The 15206-nt window shown below is 34.1% G+C and overlaps 1 protein-coding gene across 1 annotated transcript in view; it reads left to right on the top strand.

Moving 5' to 3' along the window:
* Positions 1-14852, top strand: part of LOC126092143 (uncharacterized) — a 173984-nt gene extending 159132 nt beyond the window's left edge. Inside the window, exons 9-12 of the mRNA XM_049907610.1 lie at positions 3964-4122; positions 4223-4315; positions 11457-11622; positions 13417-14852. Coding sequence (XP_049763567.1) covers positions 3964-4122; positions 4223-4315; positions 11457-11622; positions 13417-13601 — 603 coding nt within the window. The 3' untranslated portion in view covers positions 13602-14852. The remainder of the gene's footprint in view (positions 1-3963; positions 4123-4222; positions 4316-11456; positions 11623-13416) is intronic.
* Positions 14853-15206: the final 354 nt, after the last annotated feature.

The following is a 15206-nucleotide window of genomic DNA, read 5'->3' as shown; positions in this document are numbered from 1 at the left end:
CAAAATGCTAGTAATCTTAAAGTATCTATTTGGCTCTTTTCAAAAACATGTTAAGAAAGCCAGCCCTTAATTAATTTCATAGTAATTAATAGTTTTGTCAAAAGTGTTGTGTGCATAACTATATTTGTTAATTTCATGATTTAAAGAAATAATTTGGCTTAACCCTCATAGTAGAAGAAACTGTTAAAAGGAATGAATTTTTCAATATATTCAGTTAATTTAGTGAGTTAAGTTTTAATTGTAATTTCTCTAAATTAAACTTCAGACAATGCATAGTTTCAGCACCTATTATTGTGATGATATATAAGGGACCAAATTTTGGTCACGAGTCAGTTACTTCACGACTGAGTTTCAGACGAGGAACCTGTGTTGGTTAGAACGACAACAATGCAACTTAACAGTGTAATAAATGTTACACAATTAGATCATGTGTAAAAACAATGACAGTGTCTGCTCCATATGTACCTTTCTATTCTTCAAGAACTGTGAACTTTGTGATTAGGGTTTTACTGCTATTAGATGTTCAATAGTAAATTACTGTATCAGTATGTGGAGGTTTGCCTGCAAACTATTAAAGAGGCTTATCAAAAGTTATACAATAGTGTGCTGGCATATACTGGTTATTATTAGGGGGTTTTGAACAGTGAAATTAATGTATGGTACTGTGAAATGAAACTATGCACCTGTCAGCTACATTATTTACAGTAGTTAGTGTTGGAATCCACAACCCATTTTTCAGCCAGTGTAGCAACGCAGTAGGTCGACACTGAGAACAATAAATGAAGATAAACAAAACAGGGGGAACTGCTACAACTTTCCCTTCTCATCCTATCTACCACTTCACACATTATTTGGCTGGTCACAAAGCTGTAATGTGTAGTAGTCGAGATTATGCTTTGTATAGAATTCGTTTATACACGCCAAGATTAGGACAATAGGACATACAATTTGAAATTTGGAAGTTATTTGAAAAGATTTTGTTGTAAAAGATATGTAACTATTTTAATTTATTCATTTAATATTTGATATTTACAGATGAATTTGGTCCCAGTAAAAATATTAAGTTTTAAAAATGAATGAAGTAATGGTACCATGTATTGTATTTTACATTACGTAGTGTACAACCTACAAAATAAATTTTTTCTCAGTGGATTACAAGATCCTATTTTAGTTTATTTTAAAATTTAACTTAACTATTTGTTAGGCATTTTATTTTTCTCGGTAAATGATAAAAAGATTTTGGTATCAGCAATATTCATCTCTTTTTGAGGTTAAAATTATTTTGATTAAGACTAATGAAGGCAATTTTGCCTTCTGTTATTGTAAATATGCACATCATTATTCCTCCTCATTAATCATAAGAAGATACATTAATTATCATACTGAAATTGAAATCCTCAATTCCATAAACAGTTGCCTATAAGTTTCATACATAAACATTACAAATTAAACATATTGTACTTTGTCCAGCAATGATTTTTTTTAAATAAAAAAGAAACACTAAAATCAAATTCTGTAGGCTATTACTGAACACAGCATATCTAACTCTTTTGCTCTGCTTTAGACCTTAAAACAGCAAATATTATTATAGTTTGTTGCAGGCATGTTCTGTTATGTGACTGTTTGGTTTGAAATATTGCAATAATTTTCAAATAAACCGAAAAAAAATAGCTAGGCAGGTATGGATGGTCTAATACTACAATTAACTAGAAAGTTTTTGTTAAATATATTGTTGATGATGTATTTGCATTTCTTCATCATGATAAACTGATTTGTAAATGTGCATATGTAGGTAACAGGAAACAGCAGTGTAAAAAACCATTTATAGAATGGTTGTTGCATTAAGCAATACGATTTTTAATAATCATATTGTTGCATCAAAATATTTGCAGCTCTGATCATCATCTTGATATTATCTAGGGAAAGATGTTCAGGTCTAGGGATTTAAATGTTAGTGAAGAAACACACTCACGAGATGTTGTGGTTTGTTTCTGCTTCACACAAACCAAACCATCAACTTCAGGTTTCAACTTCACACACTTTCCTGAAGGGAGTCTTCCACATTTTTTTGTACCAAATGCAAACTGATGACACTGAAATATGTTTGAGACACATCTTCAGTTAAAACTCACAAATGTCAATAAAATGACATACATGGTGGACACTCAATTTACAGTATCCAGATCAAAGATACTATGCTACTTTTAAAACAAAGACTGCCTTGCTCCACTTGCAAATAAGGACTGTCCTACATGAAAGTGAAACAAACATTGGAAAACTCTTTGCTGCAAGATACCAATGATATATATTACAGCATGAAAATGTTGATCTTCATCGGGTTTTATGAAAAATTATAACAGTTCATATTTTAATGGCTTGTAATATATTATTAGAAAATTTTGTAACCAAATATTGCATAATTCAAAGTCAGTGTCAGTTACAGCCAAATGAAAGAAATGGCATTTTTAGGATAATTGTTGTTGTTATTGTGGTCTTCAGTCCTGAGACTGATGCAGCTCTCCATGCTACTCTATCCTGTGCAAGCTTCTTCATCTCCCAGTACCTACGGCAACTCACATCCTTCTATATCTGTTTAATGTATTCATCTCTTGGTCTCCCTCTACGATTTTTACCTTCCACGCTGCCCTACAATACTAAATTGGTGATCCCTTGATGCCTCAGAACATGTCCTACCAACTGATCCCTTCTTCTCGTCAAATTGTGCCACAAACTTCTCTTCTCCCCAATCCTATTCAATACCTCCTCATTAGTTATGTGATCTACCCATCTAATCTTCAGCATTCATCTGTAGCACCACATGTCAAAAGCTTCTATTCCCTTCTTGTCCAAACTATTTATCGTCCATGTTTCACTTCCACACATGGCTACACTCCATACAAATACTTTCAGAAATGACTTCCTGACACTTAAATCTATACTCGATGTTAACAAATTTCTATTCTTCAGAAGCGCTTTCTTTGTCATTGCCAGTCTACATTTTATATCCTCTCTACTTCGACCACCATCTGTTATTTTGCTCTCCAAATAGCAAAACTCCTTTACTACTTTAAGTGTCTCATTTCCTAATCTAATTTCCTCAGCATCACGCGACTTAATTTGACTACGTTCCATTATCCTCATTTTGCTTTTGTTGATGTTCATCTTATATCCTACTTTCAAGACACTGTCCATTCCGTTCAACTGCTCTTCCAAGTCCTTTGCTGTCTCTGACAGAATTACAATGTCATCGGCAAACCTCAAAGTTTTTATTTCTTCTCCATGGATTTTAATTCCTACTCCAAACTTTTCTTTTGTTTTCTTTACTGCTTGCTTAATATACAGATTGAATAGCATCGGGGAGAGGCTACAACCCTGTCTCACTCCCTTCCCAACTGCTGCTTTCCTTTCATGCTCCTCAACTCTTATAACTGCCATCTGGTTTCTGTACAAATTGTAAATAGTCATTTGCTCCCTGTATTATAGGATAATTAATCTTTAATTAATCTTTAAAATAAAAATTAAAAATTAATTTCCAAAATTTTACAGAAAACATGGAAAATAATTAAATTTAAATGTATTTTTCCATACAATATGTCAATCTCACAGTCTTCTTCTTCTTCTTCTTTTTTTAACACCAGACGTATAGTTTCAGACACAACTTAGCTTAAAAAAGAAATAGAATCACAAAGCTTGTCAGTCAGGATAGATATCAAAATCTACTATTAGCCAAAGTTGCCTGTAATACAGGTGCCTTATATGGGCAGTACTAATTCAACTTCCTTGATAGCATCATATGGAATGTATTTTTGCAGTGTATGATAGATTCATGCACACACTACCAATACATGGTATATAGTGTCACACAATTCTATATTATATTGCTCATAGTATGTTAAAAATAATATTGAAAGATAATATAGTTAATAAGAATAATTTACTGAGTTCGTTTATCTTGTTTAAAAGGTGCAGCAATGTGTTGCAAGGGATGCAAATAGTGACAATGTTGTAGAACTGACAGATGAAAGAGGCTGTATCTTGAAGCCTAAATTAATTGGTGCCTTCCAGAAGACTAAAGACACAGGATCTAGTTCTGCTTCAGTGATTGCATACGCATATTTTCAAGTTAGTACATAACACATAATTTTTATCAAAATTCCTTTACTCTCACAGGTCTATAATGCAATGATTGACATAAAATGCATTCCCACTATTTACATTACAGGCATTCAAATTCCCAGATATAATGGATCTCATCTTTGAGTGTAATGTTGAGCTGTGCAAAGTAGAGTGTGAAGGATGTCCTACTCCAGGACAGGTAAGAACTAGTTTTTTCATAGGAAAAAATGTTTTAAAATCATAACACATATTTAAAAACTGATATGATATAAATCTGACATGGAAAATACATTAAAATAAGATAAGGTAATTGCTCACCTTTAGCTGACTGATGTGTGGCACTTAGAAATATGCAACAGAAAACAGTATGTTTTGTATTAGTTTTGAACCTCTTGCTCTTTCTCTAGTTAAGTGCACATATTCACACATACAGCAACACAAACACTCAAATGAACCTGACCAGGGACATGGCAAGACATTATTGTTCTGACTTGGAAAATAGAAAGACAGGCACAACCAAGCACAATTATAACAAAATTAATTTTACAGTGGTGAAGTGGAGATGAACTTAGAACATTAGAGGGAGTAATGCAGGTTAAATAATTCATTCATTTGTTCATAATGTTTTGTAAATTCCACAAAGGTGGGAAACATATTGTTACTTGAACCATTCAAGTCACGTGTTTAAAGAGAATCAATATTTAGAAATTAAATCTGCACATTTTATTAATAATATTGGTAACATATCAGTATACAGCTTTAACATTTGTTAACATGTGTTGGCTTCATGTAATGTAGTCAGTTACTAAGTAAGCCCTTGTTTTGAAACAAAAATACTACTGCCTTCCCAGCTAGACTAAATTGCTGCTGTTTATCTCCAACTGGTAGTTTAATATTTATACGAATTAGTATTTCTCAAAGAAAATCATCACCAGTACCTATACCTGTAACAAGAGAGGGCTGTTTAGGACACACTACAACACGTCATTCAGCTTTATAATGAATACAGTTATTTCCCATGTAATTAACAATAATTTTCAACCATTGAATATAGACAGCCATTTAATTTATAGAAGATGTGATCAGTGAGGAAATATGACACTAAGTGACTACTTTGGAACCATTTTGTGAAATGGGGATATAAAATACCACTTAAAAAACATTTAGTTTTTGCTTTGGGTGCACACACTTAAGTAATATTCTATGATTGGTCACACAAGTGCTTTTCAAGCAATTTCCTTCATTGACTGATTCAGTTTTCTCAGTATCCCAGCCAATGAATGACACATAGAGATAGGAAATGAAAGAATAGTCAAGTTCAGCAGCCAGTAAATGGCTAGAAAAGGTATTTGAAGTTCTGTATTAGGAGACATATAATATTCAGGAAGAATGTCAGAAGCAATCCATAATTTATGACTTTTCTTTTGAATTAGAAAGTAATGGATGTTCATGAGTCTAAAGGGCACATGAGGAAGACATAGGCACAAGGAAGACATAGTTATCATCCAACTGTATTCCACAAGTATAGGGTGTTCAATAAGTAAGTATACAGTTCATAACTTGCTGTATTAAAGTCATGGAAGTTACGAAGGTAATCTCAAAAATAAGGTTGCCTATTTTTTTATAAGTACATAGACCTGTTTATTTATACAATGGTTTACTTCAGTTTACAGCTTAAACATTTAGCTATTTTTCAACATAATAACAATTTCTGTCAATGCATTTTTGTAGATGCTGTAGCAGTTTTTGTATGCCCATGTCATACCAGCTCGCTGCCATTCTGTTCAGAAAGTTATGAGCTTCTTCTTCCACCTTTTCATCAGAGCTGAATCACTTTCCAGCCAAATGTTCTTTTAAACTAGGGAACAGGTGATGGTCACTGGGTGCCAAGTTAGGAGTATAGGGTGGGTGGATGATAATGTTCCACTGAAACTGTTGTAGGGGAGCAACGGTTTGCCGAGCAATGTGTGGGCGAGTGTTGTCATGGGGAATGTGTATGTCATTGCTCAACATTCCTCTTCTCCAGTTCTGAATTGCCCATTTGAGTTTTTTCAGAGTCTCATAGTACCTGTCAGCATTAATTGTGGTCCCAGCAATTCAGCTCCAACAAAGAGGTGAAATAAGAGGTTCATAACTTTCTGAACAGCATGACACGAGCTGGTATGACATGGGCATACAAAAACTGCCACTGTGTCTACAAAAATTCATCAACAGAAATGATGATTATGTCGAAAAATAGCTAAATGTTGAAGCTGTAAACTGATGTAAACCACTGTAGAAATAAACGGGTCTATGTACTTATAAAAAAATAGGAGACCTTACTTTTGGAATTAGCTTTGTATAAGAGATCCTGGAAGTGATCCCCTTGAACTTGAAGACTGCACACATTCCTGCCTGCACATTATGCAGAACACTGGGAGTGTCCCTTCAATATACCCCACAGAAAGTAATCCAATGAAGTCAAGTTGGGTGAATGCAGAGGCCAGTGTCCACAAGAGATTATATAGTCACTGAAGATGTTCTTTAAAAGTTCATCACCTTGTGGGTGGTATGTGCAGTCATCCCATCCTGTTGGAACCAGGTTTTCTCAATTTTGTCCTCATTCAGTTCACCTAGGAAGGGCTCCAGAAAGCAGGTGCTGTACTGTTCTGCATTTATGGTGTCCTGAAAGAAGATCGGTCCACTGATGTGTTTCCAAGTCATAGAGCACAAGGCACCAACCTTTTGATCTTGCACTGGGGACATTTTAAATTCATACAGATTCTCCGAAGTTCACACATGACTATTCTGGCTATTCACATAATCAGAGAGATGGGACCATGCCTCAAACATGAAAAACTTGTGTCAAGAACCCCCTCATCATTGTCCTGCAGGAAGGACAGAAACCAGTTGCAAAAGTTCACACACATAGGACAATTGGCATCTCTCCATTAATGCACGACTGACATTTTATACAGATACATGTATAGTAACTTCTGGAGAATCTTGTGAGTCGAATCCATGGAAATGTGGGCCTGCTGAGCTGTCATCTAACTGATTTCTTTGGACTTTGCAGAATCATGTCTTGCACCTCCACCACCTTCTCTTTGAATGTGGATAGCCTGCCTGATTTTCGAGCATTTGTATGCTTCTGGTCATTCGAAACTTGGTGATGAGCTTCTGCACAGCATTGCAGTTAGGCATCTTCACTTCTTGGAACTTTGCTGCAAATACACCTCTACTGCTGAGGTAAACGTGTCCCCATTGCAGAACACATGCTCAACAAAAAACACTCTTCATGCAATCATCAGCATGATAATATACACAATGATGTCACACAAGACTTTGGTCTTCAATCAAACTTGACCTGCAAAAAAATACAAATACCTGGTCAAATATGGTTCAAATATATTAAACAATAGATAATATAATTGTATTAATAATTGACAATCATATCAGTCATTACTTAGCATACCACAACACTTGGTAAATCAAACATATCCTCATCAGTAATCATATTGAACACTGTCACTTCCTCTGTAATATCCTTAGCAGACCTCTTAGAACAGGAAGGATTTTTACTATAGTTTTTAGGACATTTTTGCTGTTTTGGTGATAATACTTTCCTTGGACCACTTAGTTTTATCATCTTTGCCAACAAAAGATCCACAGATAAAATCAAAATCATCACCATCAATATCTTCTACTTCATAACATTGCTTTTCCTGCTCTTCAAGATGTACATGTTCATTTCCCTTTAAAGGATCCTGATTCACAGTTGTGAACTGGACCAGTCAAATGCAGAATGCTTGCTGTCATTGGAATTGTCATTTAGTAGCTTTTTGAAATTCCTCCTCTGACAACCCTTTTCTGAAATGAACCCTAAAAGTACAAACAAAAATGAAACTTATTTGATAATGAAAGATTTTAACCTATAAAAATGATGGTATAAATAATAAATACAAAAAATTTTACTTACATTATCAGTTGCATGGTTGACTCTGTACAGCAAACAAGAGCACAGACAAAAATAAGCAGCAATTATTGCCAACGACTTCTCACTACAACTCCAGCAGCAATAAATATGACTAACAGAGGTCCAGCTTGAAGATAGATAGAACTGCCAACAGTCCAACAATGAGTAATTACAATTAGGAGCAAAACAATTAACTCTGGTTGTCTCAGTCAACCAGTACAACAGTTCAAAGGTTAAAATCATTGATGTTTAAAGATTGACTATAAATTGGTCATCGATCAAAGATGAAATCTGAATTAGTATCGATGATTTGTATAGGACTTGTATAGTGAAGCAACACTAGAAACTTGTAGCAAAATGCAGAAAGACCTGCAGAAGATCAACGTTTGGTGTAGGGATTGGCAGTTGATCTCCAACACAAGCAGATGTAATGCATTGAACATAAACAAACAGAAATACCCATTATTATTGATTATAAAATTGCTGAATATTCACTGGAAACAGTGGAAATATCTAAGGATATGCACGTGGGATGACCTTGTAAACTAATCATACAAAACACAGTTACCAGAATGAGAGTCACTGGAAGAATCTTCATGAATTGTGTAGTCCACTTATAAAGGACATAGCTGATAAAATAAAATAAGCTAAAGATATTGTTCCAATATGGTCAGTAATGTCATCCTTTTCTGCTCCACGTTACCTACTAACAAAAGAGCTTGATCATGTCATTAAAAGGGAAATCGGTTGTATACCTAAGTTTGGTATCAAAAATTCTATGGCTCTTGTTGACCAAATTAAAGATATGCAAATCTCACCCAGTTCTAAACAGTATCATTTGATGCCACTCGCTTATTTACAAATGCTCCTACTGATGAATCCATAAACATATTAACAGCTCTTTTGGACAAATCAAAAGTAAATCCTCTTGAATTACATGACACAATTTATGCTGCTCAAATGCATGCAAAACAGAATAGCTTCCAGTTTCAAAACAAGTACTATAATCAGTGTGATGGCCTACCCATCGGTTCACCTATTAGTACTATAGTACCCAAAATTTTCATGAACAGTTTTGAACAAAATTTCTTACAGAAAGAGCCATTGATTTGTAAAATTAAGTACTGGTTCAGATATGACAATGATGTGTTGTGTTTATGGCTTGGTATCACTGGACAGTTAGATACATTACTGCAGCAGCTAAACTAACAACATAAGAAAATTCAGCTTACAATGTAACTGGAAGGCTCTTTTATTAATTTCTTGGACCTTAATACAGATATTACTAGAAGCAAATGTATTTAGCATTTACAGAAAAAACATAGCTACTGAAACAGTAATCGCTGCAAGCTCAAAGTTTCAACACAACTACAAACATGTAGCTTTCTGTTCAGCAGGACGCCTCATGTCTGTTCCCTTATCCAAATCAGCCTTTCAAACAGAACTACAAACCATCAAACAAATTGCTACTATATTGCTATAGCTCTGCCCTGATTGACAATATTTTATCAAAAAAGAAAATGAATAAAATTACACCACTCCTGTGCTGGCTGACACCTATCACTTGATAGCTTCACAACCAGAAGCAAAATTACATATTTTGACAGCATTTCAGACAACCTAGCAAAAAAGTTAGTATTGTAACAACAGATCTGCATTTTATAATACCAGCAACATATCAAAATTTTTATTCACTAGCAAAGACAAAATGCAACCCTTGGCACAGAGTGCCATCTATAAAAATCACTTGGAAGCAGTGTCAAAAATGCTATATTGGTCAGTCAGGCAGAGCTGTGTTATTTGGGCTACATGAACATGAGAGAAGCTGGCAATTAAGGAAGAAAGATTTGACCTTTGCTGATGATCTTGTAGCAGAAAACAAACCATACAATGTAAAATGTGAAGTTTTCCATTCCAAAAAGAAGAAAAAGAAAACAAAAAAGCACGAAGATAACCTTATTGGAAGCAATGGAAATCAACAAACACAGAATTCAGCCTAGTGTTGAATGATGAAGCTCAGTTTCCATTTGCCCCTTGTTAAATTTTCGTTACAATTTTGGATTCAAACTGTAAATTCATTTTATTTGTTGTAATTTGTTACCTCCACATAAACTTTGTTTACTCCACATTTTTAGTTAATGTAATTATTATAGTATTTTCCTACACAAACAATTTGTCATTTTTATATCTTCTGTAAAAATAATATCTGTGTAAGTTGCACATCATGTTTATCTGTCTTTGCGACATTCAGTTCTCACCTGAAGATGGCATGAGAAGCCAAAAGCTGGTCATGACCAACTAAAGATAAGTCTGCAGAACATTAGGAAGTGTTTTTCTCTTTAATATTGTTGTCATATTTGGTAAGCAGTCACAGAAAATGCAATTAATGTAGTAAAACTCTTATTTGACTGACACTTGAGAAACACCCCTCAGTCTGGGACACTTACCTGGTAAGATTAATAGAGGAGATAACAAAAGATAAGCAACACTTTTATTGTGGTTTCATTTTGTAAGCACTTCTTGGAGATAATCATCAAATTCCAGAGACAGGTACTATTGGTGAGGAACGTGAATCACAACAGAGTTTACTGTTAAAATTTTGAGATTGTACATTTCTAGAAGATTCAAACAAATTGTTGTTTTCTTCTACATATAACTTGTAAAAAGCCCATAATGGTAAAAATAGAAAGGTGCAAAACTGTCGTTCTCCCCATGTACAACTGGAACAGTAAAGGAAGTGACAGTGGTACACTCTGCTGCTCACTGTTAGACAGCTGAAGAGAACAGAAGTATAAGGAGAAAATGAAGCCATTCTGAAAGATCCTCAGATCTATAGTAAAAACATAATTGGTTAGCATTATTTCAAAGCAGTGATGTATTTTTGTAGTCATGCCCAAATTTTATCTTTCAAAAACCGTATTTTAAGATATAAGCCTATACAACAATTTTTGTTTATCAGATGAGATTAATTTCTTTTTAAAGTTGTCTAATTCCTTCCATGTTTTCATGTTTCAAGACTGCTGATGTACAAACTGAACAATACACTTTGATATACCAACCATAAACTTCAAATATCTGTATTTCAGTTTCTAGCATTTCAGTTCAGTTTTCATTACATGCCACTTACACACAGTGTAAGTGCACAAGGAAACGTGACTACTGTACACAAGCTCATTTGAAAACTACAGCCATGCAAAAAGTATTTGTAGAACTTACTTTCAGGAACATTTGTGTGCTATTTTGGATGTTGGTAAAGTATGTCAGAAACAACTGTAAGACTGTTCCTTTAGTAAGTATATTACTACATTAAAAGTGATGAGATGTCTATTTAAAATTCAATAACAAATGATGGAAAAATTGGTAATTTGAAATTTTTCCCAAACAGAGTCTAAACCCCATATCTCGTAGAAGGCGAGACCTGTGGACTGACAATTCTACAGATGGGGAGCCACTCAAGGTTTTTCGTTCATTCAGGGTGATTGCTCCTGAAGACATTGATGACTTGGATGCTCTTACTGGATCTCGTTCAACAGTTATAAATATTGGTTCATGTAAGTATATTTAGGATACTTATTAAAATTTACCACAGTATTCACAGATAAATACTCAATAAATTATTTTTTTGTACTCTTTACAGTTATTTATTATCAATTTTGTGTGTCTTCCTGGATTTCCCATTGTTTGATTTTGTAAAACATTTTATTTTTCTGATTATTAATCTCCATTCTTTCAGATAAATGTAGTGAGTTCTAAATATCAGTAAAGGTAGATAAAAAACTTTCAATTGTAAAGAGTACCATAAAACAGCAAACTCTCAAATACGTTATATGCTGACCTCATTATGTATGTAGTAGTTAGAACAACTATATCTACTTTAATCTTAATTACCATTACTTAATCTGATTATCAGTTCTCCATTTACAACTACTGTAATTCCCTTAGACTATTTCTCTTATTTTCCTATTTAACTATCTTGTAAGATCTCCACTTGGGAAACACATTTATTTATTTATTTATTTTTATTTATTTATTATTGAATAATGTTCTAGTAATAATCACACAAGTACAGTTTGATTAAATGTGTGTAGCAAATATGGAAATCAGTATACAATAGAAAATTAGACAAGAAAAGTACACTTCATCCTAGAACAAAGTTCTTGTTAATTCAAGAAATCTAATCTCTGATACATTTGGAATCTCTATATAGTACAGTTCTCCAAGGAAGGAGATGTAGCGTCTTCGTTTAGTTTCTGACCTAGAAAAATAGTTTTACAATGTAAAATAGAGTACCGTAAGATGCTCAAATTCTGAAAAAAAAAATGGTGGAGACGATGGATGAAATATGATATGTACAGAAATCAAGAGGGGCTAATAAGAGTGGAAGACCACAAATAATGTGCTCAGATTAAAAAGAGTGAAAGGCAGAGATGTAGACTTTTGCCCCTGCTGTTCAATCTGAACATTGAAGAAGCGATTATGCAAATATATGCAAGGTTCAAGAAAGTAATTAAAATTCAATGTGACAAAATATCAATAATAACATTGTCTGATGATACTAATATCCTCAGAAAAAGTGAAGAAGGATTAAAGGATCTACTGAATGGAATGAACAGTCAAATGAGTACAGAATATGAATTGAGAGTAAACCAAAGAAAGACAAAAGTAATGAGAAGCAGCAGAAATGAGAACAGTGAGAAACCTATCATCATAATTGGTGATCACAAAGTAAATGAAGTTAAGGCATTCTTTGACCTAGGCAGCAAGATAGCCCATTACAGTTGGAGCAAGGAGGACATAAAAGGCAGTCTAGTACTAGCAAACAGGTCATTCCTGACCAAGTAAAGTCTACTAGTATCAAACATAGGTCTTAATCTGAGGAAGACACTTCTGAGAATGTACATTTGGAGCACAGTATTGTATGGCAGTGAGACATGGGCTGTAGGAAAACCAGAAGAGGATAGAAGCATTTGAGATGTTGTGCTATAGAAGAATTATGTGGACTGATAAGATAAGGAATGAGGAGGATCTCTGCAGAATCATCGAGGAAAGGAATATGTGGAAGATGCTGGCAAAAAGAAGGGACAGAATGATAGGATATCTGTTAAGACATCAAGTAATAACTTCCATGGTATAAGGGGGAATGTAGAGGGTGAAACCTGTAGAGGAAGACACAGATTGATGTTACAAGGTAACCTCTGCAATGCACTGTATGGTGGCTTGTAGATGTAAACAATGATGTAACTGACTGACCTATGAACAGATGAAGGATAAGCCTGGCAGTATATCTTAGCTTTTGCAAGTCATTATGAAATGAGTCCAAATAATGTTTTCTTATTTATTTACAGATTCAGATGGCATTTGTATGTCAATGCCTGCGTTCCTCGTGGTTTCTGTCTTGCTGTTAACAGTACTGGTCACTTCCTGCCTCACCACAGCTTACCTTTGGCTCAAACGACAGAGAAAATCCATCGAAAACCATGTTGAAGATAAGAAGTGGCGGATGGATGCATATCATGTCTCAAAATCATAAAGCATGCCAATGACATTGATAATTGCTTCAAGATTATTTCATCCTTGGAGCCATAAAAAGAGATGACTGACTGGCTGAAATTGTTATCATCATTCCTGTGACTTACTCTGGAATAAACATGAACAATGATTTAGTCTTGATTGTGAGACTCAGCAAGAAATTTTTTTATCAAATATTACTTTCAGAAACAATTATAAAACATTGATAGTCTTAAGCATGCATGTAAGTGTCAAGTGTGTTGAGTTGGACTTTGCATTCAGTATACTATCTTTCATTAAATAACATTTTTTTAAAAGAAACATGTTTGGCAGTTGAGGTCTCTAAGAAGAAATGTCAACAAATGTTTTGGTGCATGACTTTTAGTAAGAGAACAGTGTCACCTCTGCTATGTCCCAGTTGTAAATACAATTTGTCAAATTTCTCTCAGTAACTATGACAGCTCTGCATCAACAGTAACTTATAACATTTTCTGCTATAGCTGTGTTACTTAATAATGTGAACAGTGAGGATAAAGTCATACATTTTACAATTTAGAAGTAAAGGCAATGAAGAGTTCCATCATTTATATCTGAAACAGATTCTAGGATTCCTAACTGAACATTACATACTTACTGCTACCCAGTGTATTTGTAAAGCAGACAATGAATAAAGAGCTGTACATGAGTGGTTTAGAAATATACTGTACTAAAGTACAGAAACTGTTAGAAAAGATCAGCAGATCACAGAAAATTATACTGACTTCAAAGAACTGCAACTCATTCTCCTTGATGCTGCATTTTCACTGCCAGTTAGCTGTTTCTTCTAACCCTTTAAAACTTTTTACTGATGTTTGGCATGCCTATTTAGAGATCTGTTTTTGGCACAATCTGACATTCTGTCAATCCCTTCAAATTTTCTGATAAACAAACATCTTAAGACTCATACAAAAATGTGTGGAAGATTTAAAGATCCTAAACAGAGAAAGCACAAAGTAGCAATTCAACTGTGTATGAAGATGCGAAACCTGTCGACATACAACTGAAAGAGAGATGGATGGTTTAAGCTTCCCTATAACACACTTAGAATTCAGAATGGTACTGCATTTGTTGTCAAAGTTAAGGCTATCTGTTGTTGACATGAATTCCAGCTACTGAAAGTCATACTTTCTGGTAGCAACATACTTTGTATAGCAATGAAATGCATGTGTCAAAAGAATACTTTAAAGGTTTCCTGTTGAGTTTGAATTGTACAGACAGTTCATTTAAGTTCCAAAATGCAATGTAAATATATTTAATTTCATATTGACAAATAAATTTTTATATATAATTTATATAATGTTATGTGTTTAAAAAAGACCTAGTATCCTTGCTACATCACAAAATTACTCTTCTGAAGATGCAGTTCTGAGGGATTACTATTGTAGCAGTTAAGTGCATTTCCTAATGTTCCTGAAATATCAAGTTCATGAAGCAAAACTGTACAAATAATGTAAGAAATTCCTGATTTATATCACAATGTGCACATTCAAATATGGAACTATAACTCACATGTCCAGTTAATAGACAACGGACATAAACAGACATGGGTAAGTCAGTACCCACTGCCAAGAGAAACAGTTCCCAGTAC

This window comes from Schistocerca cancellata, chromosome 7 (genome assembly GCF_023864275.1).
Source record: "Schistocerca cancellata isolate TAMUIC-IGC-003103 chromosome 7, iqSchCanc2.1, whole genome shotgun sequence".
Taxonomy (NCBI): domain Eukaryota; kingdom Metazoa; phylum Arthropoda; class Insecta; order Orthoptera; family Acrididae; genus Schistocerca; species Schistocerca cancellata.
The sequence above is the reverse complement of the archived record's forward strand: the minus strand, read 5'-3'. Positions and strand labels throughout refer to the sequence as shown.